At 39.7% G+C, this 20769-nt stretch overlaps 3 protein-coding genes across 3 annotated transcripts; 1 reads left to right on the forward strand and 2 right to left on the reverse strand.

The window, feature by feature from the left end:
* Window positions 1-558: 558 nt before the first annotated feature.
* Window positions 559-3250, reverse strand: LOC106904025 (THAP domain-containing protein 6-like). The gene is made up of 5 exons (XM_088012928.1): window positions 2897-3250; window positions 2506-2701; window positions 2304-2411; window positions 1869-2073; window positions 559-829 (listed from the first exon to the last, which is right to left on the reverse strand). Exons 1-5 carry the CDS (start codon window positions 2974-2976, stop codon window positions 825-827), a joined length of 594 nt encoding a protein of 197 aa, XP_087869054.1. The 5' UTR covers window positions 2977-3250; the 3' UTR covers window positions 559-824.
* A 59-nt stretch (window positions 3251-3309) lies between these two features.
* cog2 (component of oligomeric golgi complex 2) lies at window positions 3310-12635 on the forward strand. Its single transcript, XM_014968090.2, has 18 exons — window positions 3310-3451; window positions 4236-4397; window positions 5808-5873; window positions 5983-6063; window positions 6249-6352; window positions 6615-6723; window positions 6933-7112; window positions 7484-7608; window positions 7824-7950; window positions 8056-8195; window positions 9767-9828; window positions 9908-10059; window positions 10142-10327; window positions 10515-10587; window positions 11185-11327; window positions 11430-11569; window positions 11699-11882; window positions 11992-12635. Exons 1-18 carry the CDS (start codon window positions 3395-3397, stop codon window positions 12088-12090), a joined length of 2190 nt encoding a protein of 729 aa, XP_014823576.2. The 5' UTR covers window positions 3310-3394; the 3' UTR covers window positions 12091-12635.
* A 599-nt stretch (window positions 12636-13234) lies between these two features.
* On the reverse strand, window positions 13235-17435 carry agt (angiotensinogen). Its single transcript, XM_014968075.2, has 7 exons — window positions 17378-17435; window positions 16186-16627; window positions 15681-16047; window positions 15472-15596; window positions 15216-15364; window positions 13917-14073; window positions 13235-13803 (listed from the first exon to the last, which is right to left on the reverse strand). The coding sequence occupies exons 2-7, from the start codon at window positions 16594-16596 to the stop codon at window positions 13627-13629; spliced, it is 1386 nt and encodes a 461-aa protein (XP_014823561.2). The 5' UTR covers window positions 16597-16627; window positions 17378-17435; the 3' UTR covers window positions 13235-13626.
* Between the last annotated feature and the right edge of the window lie 3334 nt (window positions 17436-20769).

Here is a 20769-nt window from a genome sequence, read left to right on the forward strand (position 1 = left end):
TGAAGAAATTATCTAGAATTACTTAAATATTCAATAACTTTTTAAATACACAAATTCAATCATATTCAATAAATTTGAATATGCGTTTAGATGAGGCTTGACATACCTTTTGGCTATTACAACCTTTAAGCAAGTTTTAACGATTTTCAATAACCCCACATCTCTGTATTAAAAATGTGTTTATTGATCTGATGTCATTTTCTAATCTTAAATGTCTTGTTTTCATTAGCTGTAAAACATCCACCAGTATGTAACTGATCTATGTGCGGTGATTCACTTAGTGAATTGAGATTCTGAAATAATCAGTATTTACTTAATTGAAAGAGATTTTTTCCAAAGCCTCAAATTCTCACAAAAATAGTACAATACATATTTATTTTTACCAAAAAGAGTTTTCATATGATAATGTAGAAACTGAAACTGATGGGAAAGAAACCTACAAGGACATTTAGTCTCAGATTAAAAATGATAGTTAATGGATTACATTGACTCAAAACATGTAATACTATATGTCACGTTTCACAAAACAGTAAATTATGAACTGTCCAAAACAAGAACCATAGAGCAATGGATTTATTAAAAGTTCAATTCCCCATTTGTCAGAGAGTCATTCACAGTCAACAGGCTTTAAACTTACAATCATCCCTTTTTATTCAGGATTTCTGCTGGCTGAAATGAGTGAACATCTTTCTGAGGAGGAGTGGCGAACACATTCAGGTAAACCTTGTGGACTGGAACAGCAGGGATAACACAGCTGGGGTTTCAAGAAGTCTGCAACTTTTGTCCAGTGGTGTGATCCCCCTGATCGCTTGAAGCTTGATGCGTCAATCTGCCAGTGAACCAAAATAAATAAATAAAAAAGGTTGTTGTGGGCGTAAAATGAAGAATTTCACATGAAACAGCTACAGAATAAAAGTAAAACTCAAACTTTACTATTAAAATGAGCTCGTGACTTATCCATGGTGTACTTTGTTTTTATTCAGGCAGAGATGTTTTCATAAAGCTAAACTTTCTGTTGCTTACTGCATGTACCATCATTATCTCTAGTAATACTGGCAAATACAAAAAAAATATGTTTGTGATTAAGATATGCTTTGAGAAATAAAGCAAAGAGCAGAGTTGACGTGCTCTCACCAGACACTGGTTCACTTAATCTAACAAACAGAGTCACTTCCTGTCCTATATTGGTTTCTGCAAGAACTATGCAGGTTTAATGAACTTGCAAAAACTGAAAGAACTCCTCACAGGTACTTTTAATAAAACTGACAGAAACTTTTACTTTTGATGTACCTGTACGTTAAATAGCAAGGGGTAGTTAATACAATACCCCTTGCTGTTTGCACTGGGTTCAAAGTGAAAGAAAGGTTTTACCCCCAGAAAACTTGCAAAGTCCGGTGGTTGGGTGCAATCATTCATCCAGCGGCCCGTCGTGTTTTTGAGTTAAAAATGTTTAAAGTTCACAGGAGATTTGAAAATATCACTTGATAATTATGTGTTATTGAAAGATCGAAAGATTTATACCTGAACACCAACTATAAAGTCTAAAAAAATGCAAACATCTTAAAAAGACCTAGATAAATAAGCAATGCTTAGCCTGGTGGGGGCACAAGTAAAGCCAAGGTTGCCCACCAGGCTTATAATACACTGGGGGGAAACTGTGGACAGTCTTCAACATCACAGGGACAGGATGTGATCCCAGTTTTGTTCAGTGTTTTCATAATTCAATAAATCATTTCTAAAGAGATGACATTGTGGAGCTAACCCTCCCATTCCTTGATGCTCAAACATTTGATAGAAGTTAATTAAGTTTTTTTAAAAATGTTTTCTTCTTGGAACTGACATTCTTTACAGCTGATCACTGCACTTACCAGATTCCTGGAGCAGCTCGATCTCTATTGCCTCTGATAGCATTCCTCTTTCTTCTAATCGTTCCAGGAGTGACTTTAAAACTTGTTTCTGTCTCCTCTCTCGATCCTTTGCATTTCTGAGTTGTCGTTCCAGCTCCTCGATCCGTGCTTGAGCGTCAGATAGCTTTTTTTTTACTTGAGTAGGATCGAGAGCATAATGATGATCCTACAGAAGGAAAGATTTGTTGACTAAAGCAACACTTTTGCCGTAAATTGCTGTGAACTGTTTATGTTTTAAGAAAGAAACAGTTTTAAAACTCTGAATCATTTTGGTTTCCACTTCACATCTATGTTCTACTCTGCAAGTGAATCACATATAATCTAAATAAAGTATGTTGAATTTTGTAGATTTAAATGAAAAAAAGTCCGAAAGCTTTTGCATGACACTTTACTTACAGAAACTGCAGGCTTTGGAGGTTCTGAACATTTGGGCGCAGGGACGGGATCCTTGATTGGTTCCAATGCACGCCTTGATGTCTTCGTTGACCTGGTTTTAATGGGCCTCTTCAGATTTGAAAACAGAGATATATTAGTGAGAAAAAAAAAATAAAATAGGTGGCAACCCAGGTAAATCTGTAAGAAATCTGTATGTACTAACCCTCTTTAGATGGTTTGGAAAAGATGCAAAAACAGAAGGGATAACACCTTCCCTCAATCGAACAGTTTGACCAGTTCTGTCAAAATCAGCTTGAGTAAAGTGATCACTACAGAGGACAGTTTTATTAGATGGCTTGAAGTCCAGTCTTCTGAATGCTAAGATCCAGGCTTTTCTGAGTCCAGGGTCTTTGGGGAATCTTTAAAATAAACAAATTCGTGAGAGATTTACTTCTAATTAGGGCAATAATTCGGTGAGTGTGCATAAAGTTAACAACGTGAAAGTATGTTTTGCTTGGTAACAACAATCAAAGCATATACCGTTAATGTTTTTGATAGTTTAAATTACATTAACAACGGCAGATAAGATTGAAATACAACAAACGTCAACTCACTGGTGAAAAGTTATCCCTCGATGTTTACTTAGAATGGTTCGTCTGTTTTTACAGCCATAAGCCGAACAGGATACCGGCATTTCTGGATGTGGTCACGTTTACAATAAAAGCTGCTCTAATCGCCTGCTGCCAACGTTGACCTACCTAAGATGGCGGACACGAAGACGTACGTCTGAACATTAGCAAATACGGTATCTAACCGTATTTATCTACGGTCAGGCAATTTTTGTAGCACAGTAGAAGTACAGTTGTACTGCTACAATAAATCAAAAGTGAAGAAAATTTACTTATTATAAGTAAATACGGCAAACTCTCAGTAAAGCGACAAGACAACACTCCTCACCGCCTCAATGGCGTCTGAAGACCCCCCAACCTCTAGAGGGCGCGGTGGTGTCGCGGGAAGTGCCATGTTTGCGGAAGCTACGCTGTAGAAGCTAACCTGACAGTTTGTCATCTTTATCCGTGAATGTTGTGCTGAGCTGTCGTTTGAGATCTAAAATGAATTTACCGAAAGGACCAGATTCTCTATGCTTCGATAAAGATGTTTTCATGAAGGTGAGAGTTTGTTAAACTCGCGTTATTTTAGAGGGCTATGGTTAGCACCTGCCAAGCAGTTTAGCATTAAACAAGACAAATGTCGATATTTGATGTTAACTGTTGATGTTTAAAGATTTTTTTTATGATATTGTGTCCAAAAATGTATACACATGCATTCGCCTGCGGTTTTAATTTCCAGCATCTGCTTTATTACAACTAGTATGTCTTAAGTAAAGGACTAAATATTCATGTTCTCAGGATCTCTTATTTACTTTACCTTGCAGAAGTACCTACACACCTTTAACTTTTACACTTCGTCACTGAATTTGATAGTTTTAAACACAGTTGTGCAACATTGTTTAGAACTAGAAATCTCACACGTGTGACGTTCATTTGGTGAATGCACAATCCTCATTGTGAATTTATAAAAGCAAAGCTGAATCTAATATAGAATCTAAGTCATAATTCGAAAATGTATGTATTATCCATGCAATTTAGCGAAGATGCTGCAGACACACCCCAAAAGACTTGCAGCTGTTATTACAGTAAAGATTGGCTCCACAGTTGACTAAAGGGGAATGAAGACAAATGGATGCCACACAATTTGTAAAAGAAAAACTTGTATCCATTTCTTTCTGATTCACAAGTATGTGCTACTTACTTATAGTGCATCATATAAAATCCCACTGAAATACCATATAAGTTTGAGATTTTTGTATGAACAAAAGAAAACTTGGTTATTTTTTTATGATTATCTCTCTGTGTTGGAACTGCCACTCACATTTTCTGCTGTTGCCTCCAGGACGATTTTGACGTCGACCAATTTGTGGCCGAGTGTCGAAAGCAGGTCCAGCTGGAGGAGATGAGAGAAGACCTGGAGATGTACTACAAACTGCTGAAAACAGCCATGGTGGAGCTCATCAACAAGGATTATGCAGATTTTGTCAACCTCTCTACCAACCTGGTGAGTTGTTTTCACTGCATGTCCATCGTTCCACTGGCAGATTGAAAGAGATCGGTAGGACAGGTCAGTTTATATGAATGCATGCGTGACAACCACTGCTGATAATAACACCAAAAGTAATAAGTTACATTTTCGTGACGTCACAAAATTAACACAGCAACAGATCAAGGATCTTTTCAGTGCATTGATTTGCATTTTTATTGTGTTTTTTTTTTCCTGGTTATTGTCATGCTTTTAATCAAATTTTCTTCCTTCAGAAGATTTTACTTGTTTTCTATATGGCTGCAATAAAGCATTTAAATCTAATATGAGAACACAAACTTGGCTACCATAGCAAAATTTCCACATAATTCTACTTTAGATATATATATGGTAGAATCTATGTGTTTTTTTTAAACCATAAGTTTTAAAAAGCCTCCCTGAATTTAATGTAATATAGTAGGAAAGACTTATAAGTTGATTGATTTTTTTTTTCTCCCAAAAGTACACAAAACAAAAATAGTGTTAGAGTAAAAAGCATGACCTCATGTGGAATATATTGCTAATTTTGAAACAATAAAACAGTCACAGTAAATAATACAGATTGTCTTCATGCATAAACGTGGCCATTAGGAAACTTTTAAACTCATTTGCATTCATTTTCAAAGAAGGGGATGAAACTTTATGTGGACCTCTCTCTCTGCCCTCATATCAATGTACACAGGCAATTTAACTTTCACAACCCGCTATATTCCCCAAACGATTTAAACAAAACCTTCAACTAGAGTTATTTTTTTAATTATTATTTTTTACTTCCTTCCCAAAAATATTTTCATCAGCTCTGCATTTAACAGATCATATTTGTCATAACTCATAGTTCGTTTACATCAAAAATAATTATAATATATAATATGTCATTCAGCTATCGCTTAATAGCAAGCAGTTATGTAAAGTGAGTCCGTTCATCTCTCATTGGGTATGAGAGATGAACGGACTGATTGAATCAAGATCAATTGTCTTGGATGTCTGCAATGATTTCGGGGATCCAGCAGATGTCGCTATTGAGCAATAAATGGTCAGTTTCCGAGTCGTTAGAATGTAAGAAACGCTCAGTGGAACGTCATCATCTGACATTGTCCAAGCGTGTCCGAATGAACACAGGCTTCATCTGTTCCCCTCAACTGTGATCAAAAATCTGTATTTGCCAGTAAAATGTTAAATTCACTGTGTTCTCAAGAACTTCCTACAGCACTGATGCATTATGAAGCGTTATTAGGCTTATGCTCATCAGAGGCAATTAAGTTTGGATACGAATTCTACAGAATGAGTATTTCTGTGTACAAGGCAATAAACTCACCTCAGATAGATTGGAGGTATTATATGTGTTTCAAAGTAGATATTTCTTACTGTGAGTATTATTTCTCATCTCAGGTGGGAATGGACAAAGCCCTTAATCAGCTTTCGGTGCCACTGGGACAGTTACGAGAGGAGGTTATGGTATGAAGCCCTAAAAAAAAAAAAATCATAATAAGTTTTGATCTTTTCTTTGCTCTGTGTTTTGATACCAATTCAAAATATGTTGTTGTTGTTTTTTTTTTTCTGGCAGAGTCTGCGTTCCTGTGTGAGTGAGGTGATACAGGCCATCGATAACCAACTGTCCAAACAGGAAGACCTGCAGAAAAAAAAGGTTTGGAACTTTTCCCCCAATATCTGATCTTTATCTGTAATGTAATACAGTCACCTGCTGTCTGCGGCAAACTGGGCGAATTCAGTTAGAAAAAAACTGAATTCTACTTCTCTACTGTTTAATTAGACAACAAAGTGGAGCGTCTCCGCTTTGTGAGGTGACCCGTCTTTGTTATTGCCCCTCAGGTGTGCGTGCTCAGGCTGATTCAGGTGGTCCGCTCGGTGGAGAAGATTGAGAAGATCCTCCACTCGCAGAGCTCGAAGGACTCCAGTTCTCTGGAAATCAGCAGGTGGGAAACAGAACAGACTCTCCATTTGAACTTTTTTTTTTTTTTTTAATTGATGAACAAAAGATGGTTCACACTTTACAAACAGCAGATGCCGTATAAAATTATACAAAGCTTCTATTACAGAAATAATATTGATTCAGTATTAATTTCCTACTGACTTTGCGGAAGGCAAATACATGTTGGAGGTTAATATTTGCTCAGCTTGGTTATATGTTTATGTCCTCATGAGTGATCGTGTGTCTGTGTGTGTATGCATGAACAGCCCTTTGTTAGCGGGCCAGATCCTGGAGCGGATTGCAACAGAATTCAACCAGCTTCAGTTTCACGCTGTGCAAAGCAAAGGCATGCCCCTGCTCGACAAAGTCAGACCTGTAAGTGTCGAACGGTTCGCCGTAGAGACGATTGATAAACGAATAGCTTCTCTCCCACTTGATTGAATGACTTGATTCTCTTTTTATCTGTCCTGATTGCCCAGAAAAGCCTTGTTGTGTCTGTGTTGTGCTTTTTCATTGAAGTCATATATAAAAAGACGAAGCAGTGGCAGCGTCTGTTTTTGACGCAGTTTGTTGTGTTCTGGCAGCGCATTGCGGGGATCACCTCCATGCTGCAGCAGTCGCTGGAGGGCCTGTTGATCGAGGGTCTGCAGACGTCCAACGTGGACATGGTGCGCCACTGCCTGAGGACGTACGCCACCATAGACAAAACCCGAGACGCAGAAGCGTTGGTGGGACAAGTGCTGGTCAAACCATACATGGACCAGGTATGCATCTTTGATGGTTTTTTTTTTTTTTGCTAGTTTTTTTTTGTTTGTTTGTTTGTTTGTTTTTGGGGGCGGGGGGCGGGAGGAGACTTCAGATGTGGTTTTGTAAAATTTTAGCTGGGCCACTTTTCTTCTTAACTAGGCCGTACGAGGAAAACATATTTTAGTTTTGGGGGGGAAATCTTAACAGGTGTTAAACTTGCCGTGTTGATTTTTAATCCACTATTAGACTAAATGTGACCTTAGTTTAATTTTATATTCTACACGGGAGCAGGCTGCATGATGCAAATGAAAAAAAAGAAAGATTTTAGCAAAATCCTGCATATTTTGCTTGTTGGCGCTAAAGATCGCGCGTCGTCTTCTCTTTCCAGGTTATAGTAGAAGAAGTTGTGAAGTCCAGTCCGAGCGGTCTTCAGCTGATGTTCTCCAGACTGTTGGACTTTGTTCCTCACCACTGCAGACTGCTCCGAGAGGTGACTGGAGGAGCTATATCCAGGTATTATTAAAATTAGAATAAATTCAACATGAAGTCATTCTTTTTGTACTTTTTAAATACAAAATTAGGTTAGCTAGTTGGCACTACTTGCTGTGCATCTTCTATTTTTTTTTTTTTTTTTTTTTACAATCTAAAGAATACCACATACTCTTAATAATAACAACAACTTGGTAAACCAGTGAAAACGGCTTTAATTTGTCCTTTTCCCCCCTCAGTGACAAGGCTGACACCGTGCCAGGTTATGATTTTCTGGTGAACTCCGTGTGGCCGGAGATGATCAAAGGAGTAGAGGAAAGGTTGGCTTACATCTTCAACCCTGGAAACCCCGAGATATTCTACGAGGTACGCAAATGTTTCTGGCACGTTGCTCAAATCGCTCTTTAGCAGAAGTTTGCCATATTCTATGAACTTCAAGGTTTGATCTGCGCTTCTTCTCCCGTGTTTTAGCGCTACAGCGTTAGCATGGACTTCGTCCGGCGTTTCGAGCAGCAGTGCAGTTCTCAGGCCAGTGTGAAGAGACTGAGAGTTCATCCGTCGTACACCAGCTTCAACAACAAATGGAACCTGCCTGTCTACTTCCAGCTTCGGTAAATATGCCCCCTAATTTGTTTAACGTTTTATTAATCCTGGATATCTGTTACTGAATACACAACGCACTCACACACACCTAGAGTCGGGCTGTAAATCCAGGCTTTGTACAGCGCCGAGTGAAAATAAACTCACTCACTTTCAAACAAAGCTTAAAAAAAAAAAAAAAAATGCGTTTTTGCCTAAAATGAGTTTTTAGCATCCTGAAGGTGAATGTCAGACGGTAACGAAGCAAACATTTTAAGGCTTTCTGTGGAAATGCTGCATCATGAAAGGAGAAATGTCTTGCTGTAACACTTTTTCATCTCCTTAAAACACAAATAAATCGTCACCTGAAATGTAATATCTTGAAGATGTGTACGGAGGTAACTTGATCTTGTATTATTTAGCCCATTGAGTGAATCAGATCAATGAATAAGCTTCAGTCCGCCTCCTCCAGTTACACTGACAACAAACATCTCTAAGTTGCTTTTCAGGCTCCCAAATCCTTGATCACAAGAACGATGGAAAATCCTGGTTTCCCCTGATTTTGACAAGAAATTCAGTGAAAGTGTCTCTGCTCTTTTAGTTTTCTCCAAATGTGCTGTGCATGTAAAAATAAACATCAACCGCATGGTTTTCACAATTTAAGGATTTCATGTCAGTCGATGTCAGTATGTTTTGGATTAGCTTTTGTTTTAAGTACAGCCAAAGTAAAGGGGGCACACCGCACTTTTTAAAAAGCTGTTTGTAATTTGTGGCTGTAACGCGATCGAATGTGGAAAAGTGACATGAAACCTGGAAAGTTTGTTCGTTTTACTTTGTTGTATCGACCCCAAAAACTAAGAAGATGGACTCATTGCTTATTAGATTACATTTATTAAAACTGAAATTATTGATTTCAGGGATTTCTTTTCAATTCTTACTAAACCGATGATCATTTTTGAGGGGAATGCATTTTTGCAGAGAGGAGTGCATGTGAAAGTCAGAGTTTGGGTCCAAGTGAAAATTCTGCTAAGTGTGTAATTTGTTAAATTGACGTTTCTTTGCTTTTTCGGGCCCAGAGAGACAGACTGAGATTAAAATAACGGCCTGTCAGCGTTCTCTGTCGATAAAGACAACTTGGCAGGCGCTCACCACACGAACAAAACTCGCTTTTACCAGAATCTGGGAAACGACTTCTGGCCGATGGTCTCACAGAGACGAGTGACTCATAACAAAATGTCAATTGAGAATGTGTGTCAGCACATTACTGAACGTTGCTCACCGCTATGACGGTAGATCCTGGAAGAATGGCTGCTGGTGAGGTTGGGGAAAAAGTACAGAAGTCCTCCCGCCGCCCCCTCCCTCTCCCCCACACAGAAACACACAATAAAACACACAATGTGCAGGTTCATCTCTGCACGTCAGAGCAAAGATCAGGCCGCCTGTCCACATTTCACAACCCAAACCCTCCGCGGCTCAGCTGTTCCGGGAAGTCAAAAAAGTTTCCACGCACGTGGTGTTGAGCGTTTTCGAATCCGTGCTGGCGCAAACGTTGAGCTCGTAACATTTTGTCCTTCCGTTTTGAATATTTTCCTCCGTTTTTCAGGTACAAAGAGATTGCTGGGCGCCTGGAGAACACCATAGGAGACGGATTAGGAGCAGCGCCAGGTGGGGAGTTTATTCCCAAACGTCGGTGTTTGCCGCACACGTTTCCCCACAACGCCCCTGTGTTTCTGCTCCTTTCCAGCTGGCAGCTCGTTCCACCTGCAGGTGTCTGAGGTGTTGTGGTCCTGCTTGGTGAGGTGCTGGTCGGACAAGGTCTACCTGTCGCCTTTGGCTCATCGCTTCTGGAAGCTGACTCTGCAGCTGTACTCGCGATATGCCAAGTTTCTGGATGAGGTAAAAGCCAAATGCGGAAATGAAAGAGGAGCGAGAAGAGCGACCCTGTCCAGGCTTTACCTAACCGAGCCAATCCACGCAGGCGCTGACTAAAACCCCGGCCACCGAGACGCCGAAGGAGCCGACCAGACCCCTGCCGAGCTCGGCCTCTTCCACGTCCAGCCGAACGTCCCTGGACGAAGGCGGCAGCGAGGGCGGCGGCCCGGCAGCTCTGTCCACCAAACAGCTGGTTTTCATCGCAGCTGACGTTCAGAAGCTGCAGGAGAAGGTGTGTGTGCACACGGTCTGAGGACAGAACCACACCGAAGGAGCACTGAGATGTTGCCTCCATTACACATCATCTGGTTGTGGTGTTTGCTTTCCCTTTGTTGGTATTCCAGTCTGTTTTGTAAGATTACAACCCCAAACTTCAGTATAGTTTTTTTTTGTTTTGTTTTCTGTCTTCTTTCGTTTAGATCCCAGAGTTGTCAGAGATGGTCAGACAGCGATTAGATGCTATCGGGATCAAAAACTTTGCAGTTGTAGAAGGTAAGCACACTGGGAGCAGGTTTTTTTTATTTATTTATTTATTTTCTTGTCAGAATACGACGGAAAGGTAAAAAAAACAATCAGAATATTTTTTCACTGTTCTTTTTATATTTCTTTAACATTGAGCAGTTATGAAAAAACTTAGGATGTTTACACTCCTGGAATGTAATTAAACATCAAATCTCACGTGTTTTGTTTCTCATTTTTGTGGACATTTTAAGTTGCGCTCTTTCCAGTTGATTCTTTTATGAAACGAGGCCAATTATGATACCAGTCAAATAAATCTTTAATCTATTTATAAGACACATGAGCAAAAACTAAGAAAGATTACTTGTCAACGCTTATATGAAATGACTCACTGCATGTGGGGAAAAAGAAATGCATGGGTCACATCTTAAATAGCACACAGTCAGAGAAAAACAGCACATTTCCCAAGAAATGTTAAAAATGCTCCCTTTCAAAACTGGAAAATTAGTTACAAAAACGCGGAAACTATAAATAAATAAATAAAACATGCAGGAGTCGATGATGACGTTCGTTCTCTATAAATTCTTTCGCTGCCGCTTCCTGGACTCTCACAAGCGTTCTGTCTGACAGATGCCCTCGCAGACTCCAGGGTTCGCCTGTCCAGCAGCATCCCGTCTCTGAACACCAGGATGACGCAGCATCTGACCGAACGCTCCTGCCGCTTCCTGAAGAGCGCCTCTGAGGTCCCGCGACTCTACCGCAGGACCAATAAAGTAGGTGGATCTTTCCCCCTGCCCCACATATTATCAGCTCACACTTGTAATCTCTTCGAATATTTTGCTTTTTTTGTTCCAAACAACTCTTTCCGTGTGAAGGACCTACCAGTTCGAGCATCGGCATACATGGACAACGCTTTGCAGCCATTACACCAGCTGCTAGCAGACTCCACAGGGCTGGTCAACCCTCAAACGGCACAGGAATGGCTCCGGGTTACACTGTCTGACTGCACACAGAAGTACGTCTCAAATATACATTTGTGAAACTAAAATAACCCAAAGAGGTTGTGATGCTACTTGAAAGAACGTCCTGTGCAATGAATTTGGTCTTTAAAAAAAAAAAAAAAACTCTTCTTCTCTTTTTTCAGGTACTACGAGACCATCTCAGAAGTGCTGAGCTCGGTGAAAAAGATGGAAGACAGTCTGAAGCGTTTAAAGCAAGCCAGAAAAGGTGCAAGCGCCGCTGTCGCAACAGGAACCAACGGTGGGCCGACGGACGACAGCAAGATCCGTCTTCAGCTGGCGTTGGATGTGGAATATCTGGGCGAACAGGTACGTGTCGCTTTAATACACAAACACACACGATCAGAGCTCAAAGCGCCTAGTGAAGTAGCAGGCGTTTTAGTTTTACGTGTCATTTCTCTGTTTGCTTTTGTCTCAGATTCAGAAAATGGGCCTCCGGCCCAGTGACATCTCCATGTTCTCCACCCTGATGGAGCTCGTGAAAGAAGCCCGGGACCTCGCCGAACAGAACCAGTAGACCGTCCGCTCCGAAGCCAACGGGGATTTCTCTGCACACCTTCAGATCTTTCTAAGAAATGAAAGTTTCGATAGCGACGACACGAGTACGAAAGAGAGAACTGACTTTATGGAATCATCTTCCGAATCACTGAGCCGTCGCGGTGCAACAAACGACCTGGCTCCATGTGTTACTATGGGATCATATGCTACTGTGTAGCGTATCCTCGCTGTAAAAACTGCTTTATTGTTCACCTCTTGGGGTTTGAATGTTTCTAATAGATCCAGATTTTATTTTAAAGGTTAAACTCAGTAACAGCATGTTTATTTAATTTTTTTAAATGCCTCACAGATAAAAAATGGTGTTAATGTGGAATATGTTCAAACTAAGGTTTCAGAATCCAACTTAATAACTTGGGAATAAAGAAAAAAGGCTTTATATCATCTGTGTCTTTATTTACAGATGATTTGGTAGCTACAGGTGATCCTGAACAGGTTGTTTATTTCCTTTGTGTGTTTTTTTTATTATTTCTAAAGATCTATTAAAAAGGGTAACTCTGGGAAAAATTGTTTTGTCTCATTTAATAAAGCGATTAGATTAGGTTAATTTACAGAACCATTCTAACGTTTTTTCAGCCCTTTTACCGAAATTGTCAGGCAAATATTTAGATTTTTTTTAAGATTCATTAACAGTTTTTCTGGTAATTTGGTCACTCTTTGGATCATAATTCCTGATCCAGTTGTTTTCAGTTTTCTGGCAGGAACCACAAGATATTCATTTAAAAAAAAAAAAAAAAAATCTAAATTTTAAGGTGTTCATGAGGCGATGCACCCGACCGAAGCCTCCATTGTAACTGAAAGAGAATCAAGCCCACAGCACCATACATCCTCTACAATGCTTAACAGTGGGAATGCAGCATTTTTACACCAGACCCTCACAGAGTATTTTACAGAAAAGCTCAATTTTGTCTCAGCTGATCAAATCATTTGCATTTAAATGGTAGGAGTGGAAAATACCTAACATCATATCTGACTGTTTGGTGTCTCGTTTTTAAGCTCTGCTTTTGTTTTGCTTGCTCCTTTATCACTGCATTGTTGATTAAAATAAAATTTAACTTGGGTCCTTCGGTAGGAAGTTGAGACGAGCAGCATCCACACATAACCCATTCTTCTGGAATGTTTTATTTATACAATCACAGGCAAACAAAAATAAACTCTTAATTACAATATTATAAGAAGTTATTAATTTCAAATAGACTACTTTACCAAGCCTACTGAAATGTTTTGTGGAGAACATCATGAAAATATTACAAAAAAAAAAAGGATGGGAAGTTTTAAACTAGTTGTCGGTAAAGAAGTCTATCCATAAATACTACAATGAGACCTCCAGTGATTCCAGTAACTTTCTGTGTGCTGACCTTGAGTAACCATAACACTGTTTTAATGCTGAAAGAGACAAAGCCGTAGCTTCATCTCTCGTCTATGCTGTCTGGTAATTTCTTTCAGACACAGCAGCACTTTGACGGTCCGGTCATCTTCTGTTCAGTATCAAACATCTTTAGAGGGTAGGGTTGGTGATCTTTCCCAGCAGCAGGATCGATTCGTAATGCTCCTCTATAACAGAGAAAAAGAACGGTCTGTTGATGGACAGCTTCAGAGCGACGCCTGCTTCTGTAGGCCCGGCATGAGGTTCTGCAGCTTCTCCTGACATCTCAAACATCACGTTGTTCATGGCCTGACAGAACAAAAACAAAAACACAGAGCTATTAATGACACAAACTGTGAGCGTTTTATTTTTTTTATTTTTATTTTTTTTACATGACCACAAGATCAGTTCATCTGGTTTACCTTGTCTACGGAGAAAGGGCTGGTGTTGCTGAGGCGGCTGAACTCGGCCTGGGAGCCCAAGAGCGTGGACCCCAGAGAGTTGTTCATGGTGGACAGCAGGTCATGGATGTCAATCACAGAGGACAGGGAGAACTTAGGGAGGGACAGCTCCAACAAACTGAGAACCAAAAAAGGAGAAAAATTGAAATTTCTATTACCAAAATGGGAATCGTCTCATTCTTTCTCTGTTGTCCAGACAACTGAGGCCAATAATACTGTATGATGGCAGTAAAAATGTTATAATGAAATATTTTCTGAACTTGAATGCCCAAGTTCAGTTTCCAATGTGGCTGTTACTCATACAAAAAAGTTACTTTTAATGTTAGAAACTATTTAGTTGTGTTTGTGATGGTTGGTTTGTCATTAAACAAAGAAACTGAACAACATCAGCTTATATTCGTAGTGTTTAAATGCATAAAATAGGAAGAAATAATTATCTTTCTACATAGTAACTAGCCACAACATGTGTAGTGCCTATAGTGAGTTATCATTGGTCACACCACAAGCTCCTGCAGCCTGAGCCACCAGTCCTCCTGCACCAGAAAGTCCCACTTATTTTAGACTTGCTACAAATCCTCTAACTTCTGTACTCAGAAGTTTGAAGATTTTTGTTTTTCCTAATGCAACAAGAAAGTCGCCTGAAATCGAAATTTCACCCGAGGGCGTCAGATGTTGACAAGCAGCGTTCGGTTTGATATGTGATGTGACCTCCATGCATGAAACTTTGCAAAACTATTCATGAGCGCTTGTGGCAGTTTGTTTTTTTCTTAAACCAGCGGCAGACAATGTTGTGCAACCTCTGTTTCTGAACATTTTCCTTTGGTGCTCGAATGCATGAAAGAGAAACAAATATTGCTATTTTGCATTTGTGTTAAAACACCACAACAACTAGCAAATTCACTTGATTTTCCAATTTTTAGCTAGAATACACTCAATTCGCGTGAACCCGAGACAAATATCTTCACAGCCTCTGGCTGAGCAGTACAGCTGATCTCTGGTTGAACTGGATACAAACTCTCAGTTGTGTTAATAAGGAGTTTTAGTAAGCTCTGCATGTTTACGACAAACTGCACCATTACATATTGTCATTACTTTGTTATTGGAAATGGAAAAAAAAAACTGGTTAAAATACAATATTTGTTTACATTTATATTCCAACTGTCTTGAACTGCTGATGCGTGCGACAAAAATATTTTCAGTCCGTCCGCTTGACTCTGAAGGGATTAATTAATAACTCTCTTTACAAAAACCTCGTCTCACCCTTCCCGGAGGTTCTTGTGCCAGCCGCCCATGAAGCTGGCGAGCAGTTTGTTCTCTACGTGACCGAGCGTTGTTCCTTCGTGAGGTAGCATGAGCAACATGTGGCTCTGTTTACTGAGAGGCAGCTTCACAACAGTGCACCTATTCACCTTCAATAAAACACACAGCGGAGGAGTCAAAATCTCTTCTCAATCTGATGAACTGTTGGGCCATGAATGTAAGGAACAAAAGAAAATAGAATAGGAGAAAGCTGTACCTTGTCATTCAGGTAGTGGTAGTTATAAGTGCGCGTCATGGTTGAAGTCGTTACTTTTGTCGTTTCGTCCACATGAAACTCTTCCATGGAGATCTTATCAGGTTGGAAAGCTGCCATCCAGTTGCCTAAACAGACACAAGCAGAGAGCAAAAGTCAGGTTTTATCCTCCAGTCGTTCCTGTGATTGAAATGGAAAGGCAGAGCTCATGCCTTTGAAACTGAAGGATGAGATGAAGAGAAAGTTGCTGCTTGGGTTCAGGCCTTTGAAGACATTCGTCAACTTCCCGTCGGACGTTTTCTCCACAAAGCTGTTCACCAGTGTTTCCGCCTCCTCGTGCTTGGAGAAGTCCACGCCTCGGATAAACGATTTGTCGGAGAAGTCTTGTGTTCCCTGAATAAAGTCTCTCGATAGCTGAGCGTCGCTCCGTGCGAAGGCCCAGACCCGAGTGGTGATTTCATCTCCAGACCCATCGTCCACCAGAGAGTTAATGTCTTGCAGTGTACTGAGGATCTTATGTCCGTCTACTAAAGACACACAGTCCTCTCTGTCGGTGCCACTACTGAGGCCTAGAAACTCCTAGAACAAAAACAAAAGATTGATAATGAGCAAAGGATGAACATTTATGATGGCAAGGTCAGTAAGTTGTGCTTTCCAAAAATAAAATCAAAGTAGAGCTCAAAAACTACCAATAAAAAGCAAATCGAAGGCATGCACCTGAAACGAGCGTGCCGTCTTCTTAGAAGCTCCGAGGTAGAAGGCAACAAGTGACCCATAAGTGTTGACCGGAGAGAAGACGGTGTTGTTCTGTTTTCTGCTGAAGGCATGGTACATCCTCAGACCCAGAGGGTTCAGCAGGCCAGCCAGGACTGCCATCCTCTTTGTCATGTTCTGCGTCTGTGCATCCAGGCTTGACCGGTCCCTGCTGTCGGGGGTCAAAACCTCAACATCGAGGGCCTCCACGGCGACGGTTTCGAGAGGCTTCACGGCGGAGCCTTGCAGAGTCTCACAGCTGACATTGTCGACGGCAAAAAGGTGGAAGGGGTGAATGTAGACGCGGTTGGCTTGGCTTCCGGAGATCCAGCAACACGCCAGGGCCGCTAGAAGAAGTGGATGTAGCTTCTGCATTTTGTCTTCTGTTGCTAAGACGGTTCTCTCTCTGTGGGTAAACACAGATGCATTATTCAGTATTAAAAGTAACTCACTGTTTTATTTCATGAACCACCGTCTCTGCCCCTCAGAACATTGGGGTTTGAGGTTATCTCTCCCGGTTACAGGGTCATGGAAACAGCTTTCATCACTAATCTGGTTGCATCCGGTTTTGGTTCTCTGAGAGGTCAGCTGGCAAGGGAGGCTCACTGATCGCAGGCAGAGATAATACACACAGGAGAGGATTGGGGGAAATCCACAGTAGATTCAACAATTCAATCACGAGCTTAAAGGGACGAAGTTAATAAGACACAAATGTTTTTAGTAAATTAGTAAATGTTCAAACTGCCCAGTAACAAATTTGAATGTGTGGACTGATGGACTCTTGTGGGATTTAAGCAAACATATGGTCTGTTATGCAGCACAGACCACGGCCTTGGTTTCTGATCAATACGACTGGCGACTAAATGTTTGTTTATTATTGAGAAAACTCCTGAGCTGCAACGACTTCTGTCAAAAATAATGACAGATAATCTTTATCGTCTCTCCCAAAGGTGACAGAAGTTTTCTTTTAACAGGAAACAGACTGCACAACTTTAGCAGCTCTTTAAAATGTGGTTCTCAGTGTTTGTTTTGAACTGAACCATCAAACGAAACTCGGTTACCAAGCTGACATTTGCAAATGCAAAGATTCTCTGTAATTTTTCAGCTTTCTAATGCAGTTTTTAGTTAATCTCAAAAAGACAAAACTGACTCTTACCTTGTGTGTCCGCAGTGACTGAGTGAGGTTCAGAATGAGGATCCCAGATCTCTGCTGCTTTATTTAAGTCCAGCTGGTCAGCAGCGGTGGTTACACATTAACCAAAGATAAACTGAGTCAGGGGCTTTACTGTCATGAGTCACAGTTCGCCTTGTGCTGATGAACAACTGCTATAGATTAAAGTTTGTTTTGACAGAAAGGGGAAAAAGAGGAAGAAAAGCTTAACTTCCATAGAAGTACATCAGGAACCTCTGAACTTGTGTGTATTTTATTCTTTTTTTTGTAATATTGTCTGGCTGAAAAATTGCAGAATAGTGGGAATGTTTAGGTCCAGAAGGATTGTGGTAATTTTCCTCAGCATAGGGGTCAAGCAAACAACGAGTCTACAAGTCACACCAACGTCAAAGAGTTGACCAAACAATGACCAAAAGTGAAAACAAACCAGATTTTTTTATACGTGACCATGTTTTTTCCAATATGAAAAATTATGAGTGAGGCTCTGATGAATCAGTGTTTCCCTGAACTTAGAAGTTTGCACCTCAGAAAACAGATCCTTTATTTTATAGAGAAACTCACTGAAATTTGGTTCCCTCATGGGAGGACATCCAAATTATTAGCATAACTTAAAAGTTGGCAAGATTTGTAAAATAATGTTCTTTTATTGCATATTTTTAACGGTTTTTCACACTTTTGTCTTTACTTTAATTGGGATGTTGTAATTTTTAAATTCTCAAGAATCCCTCTCCAGAGGGAACCAAATTTCAGTGAGTGCCAAGGTGATGCAGACAAACAACAGTCCTGGGAAAAAAGCTAATAGTAGTCATGTGTTCCACTTTGTACTTTGTTATGCAATGTTAAGCTGTATTACGCTATTAGAGTCATCATCTCCGGTGTTTAGGTGGAAAACCTGCACCTGATTCAACAAGGACAGTTTTATTTCCTCATCCTGTCTGCTGTTTTACAGCTCTTCTTTAATCTTCTGTAAATATTCTGACTGCTATAATGAGTACAGGTACCACAAAAATAAATTTATTAAGGAAAATGAAGAATAGCATGATTTTTTTTTAACTTCCTCTGAAGCTGAAAACATGGTGTTGAAGTTTTATTAACGAATTAAGTGCTTAGGTGAGATATTACTGCTGAATTATTCTAGTCTGTCTTCATTTTAATTTGTAATTTAACTTATTTATGACATTGTCTCTAAGAGACAGTCAGATAACCTCCTCGTCCTAAGGAGTTTGTGAAATGGTCGTATTTATATTTATGTTTTTACACTGAAATTTGTAGAATCTTGACAAGTGTAATTATTAGATTTTAAAGAGTAGAAATGGAAAAAAAAACGCGATTCTTGAGAATTTAAAATAACATCCCAATTAAAGTAAAGACAAAAGTGTGAAAAACCGTTAAAAATATGCAATAAAAGAAAATTATTTTACAAATCTTGCCAACTTTTAAGTTATGCTAATAATTTGGATGATGTTAACTTTACTGGATATATCTCTTAGTACATTTTCAGTTTTGATCTGAAACACTACATGCGCTTTAGGATCTATCCAATCTATCCATCATTCATCTAAAACACAAAATAAATGTGTTATTATGAGACTGTATGTCTCATAATAACAGATAATAAAGTAATGCATTACTTTATTATCTGTCTGTTTTTTAAGGTTTACAGACCCCACGTGAGATCCTAAACACGTCCTGAAGCATCGGGTGAACCATCATCATTTATTATATTTAATCAGCTGTGTGCTTCTCATATGTATATGTTACTGGGCGATATTTCACTCAAACATTTGGTGACATCAGAAGTTTTATGGGTGCAGTAACAAGTCAGTTGTTGAGCATAAAAGCAGCAGAGATCAGGAGATGAAGCAGATTGAGAGTTGGGGAAACAGGTTCACCATGAGAGCTCTCGTGTTTCTTTGCGTTGTGCTCATCACACAAGGAGTGCAAGGTATGATTCTGTTAAACTTCTTATTTTATTATGTTTTTTTCACTCTTAGAACATCAGTTTATAAGCACTATCTAGTGTAAATCCAAACAATATTTAAGATTTTAGATTACCACCCCTTCCTCGACTAACACAATGTGTTTTAAAATCCTTCAGGTTGGACGACTCCGCCAGAATATTACAGTACAGACGGTAATTGAGCACCATTTAATGTCAATCCAAACATCATATTTTCAGATGATTACTTTTACCTCAACTAATGCAGCATTTCTTAAGATCTTCCAGCTTGGATAACTGACCAGATGGATTATCCAGCAGCAGAGGACTGAACATTACTTAGTTTGAAAATATTCTCATACTGCAGCTTTATGAACTGGTGGTTTCATTCCTTTTATTTTCACTGTCAATCCACTGTTATCACAACAACAGGGGCACTTTTTACAGCCTCAACCATCCAAATGAAAATCCAAACAAAGTACACCTGCATGGTACATCAGACCCGGCCATCAGGTTATTCGTTTGGAGTTGTTTATAAAGACATATGTTGCCATTTTAACAATAATTGTTTTCTGTTCACTTGTAGATTATTCTTCCTGCAAAAACAAATGTGGTGGCTATGCTTTGTACTGTGCTTGCATTGACGATTGTGAATACTACGGGAGTTGCTGCTACGATTACTCAAGTAAGCAGTGATGCAATGCAACAAAATGCACTTGTGTGGGGTGTTCAACCTCGCAGAAATGTCTTTGTTTCACCTAACAGACAAAAATATGATTTTATGTGCAAATGATTGTATTTTAAAGGCTCAAGTGAAAAAAAATGTGATTCACAACATGATTACAAAATGACAAATTTTAAGTAGAGCAAAGACCCTGACGTACCTTCCTTCCCGAAGGAAGGTACGTCAGGGTGAAGAAGCGTAGAAAACATACGCTCGCTTTCCCCCCAATTTTTAACATGATTCAAGGCAGTTAGTTGTAATTAAAATATATTCTTAAATACTTCTTGGTTGAAGTAGCATTCACATTTTAAATTCAAAATCATCAGAATGCACCACAAATATCTATTGCTGTCATTAAGAGGATTTATTAATTGAGAGGATTCTCTGTTGTTTGTGTGACAACAGATAAGCGTGCAGCAGTTTCTGCATCTCTCTGTTCTGACAGCTTTGTGGCTATATATATAAAAAAGATGCTGCACAACAGGAGTGAACAACTGTGACCCTTACTTCTGACATCCTTACATCTCGTTTCAGCTTATTGTTCAACAACAACCGAACAACCAGAAACCACCCATTATCCAGGACTCACCACCACAGGTCTGACAAGTTACTTAATGTCCTACTGGTGTTTTATTAAAGTAACAGCTGGATGGGCAGTTGTTGGATGAAAAATTGTCTGTTTGATTCCAGCTTCTGCCGTCCCACTGTGTGGTG

Source organism: Poecilia mexicana, unplaced genomic scaffold (assembly GCF_051168715.1).
Source record: "Poecilia mexicana isolate PSO_F unplaced genomic scaffold, ASM5116871v1 scaffold_15, whole genome shotgun sequence".
Taxonomy (NCBI): domain Eukaryota; kingdom Metazoa; phylum Chordata; class Actinopteri; order Cyprinodontiformes; family Poeciliidae; genus Poecilia; species Poecilia mexicana.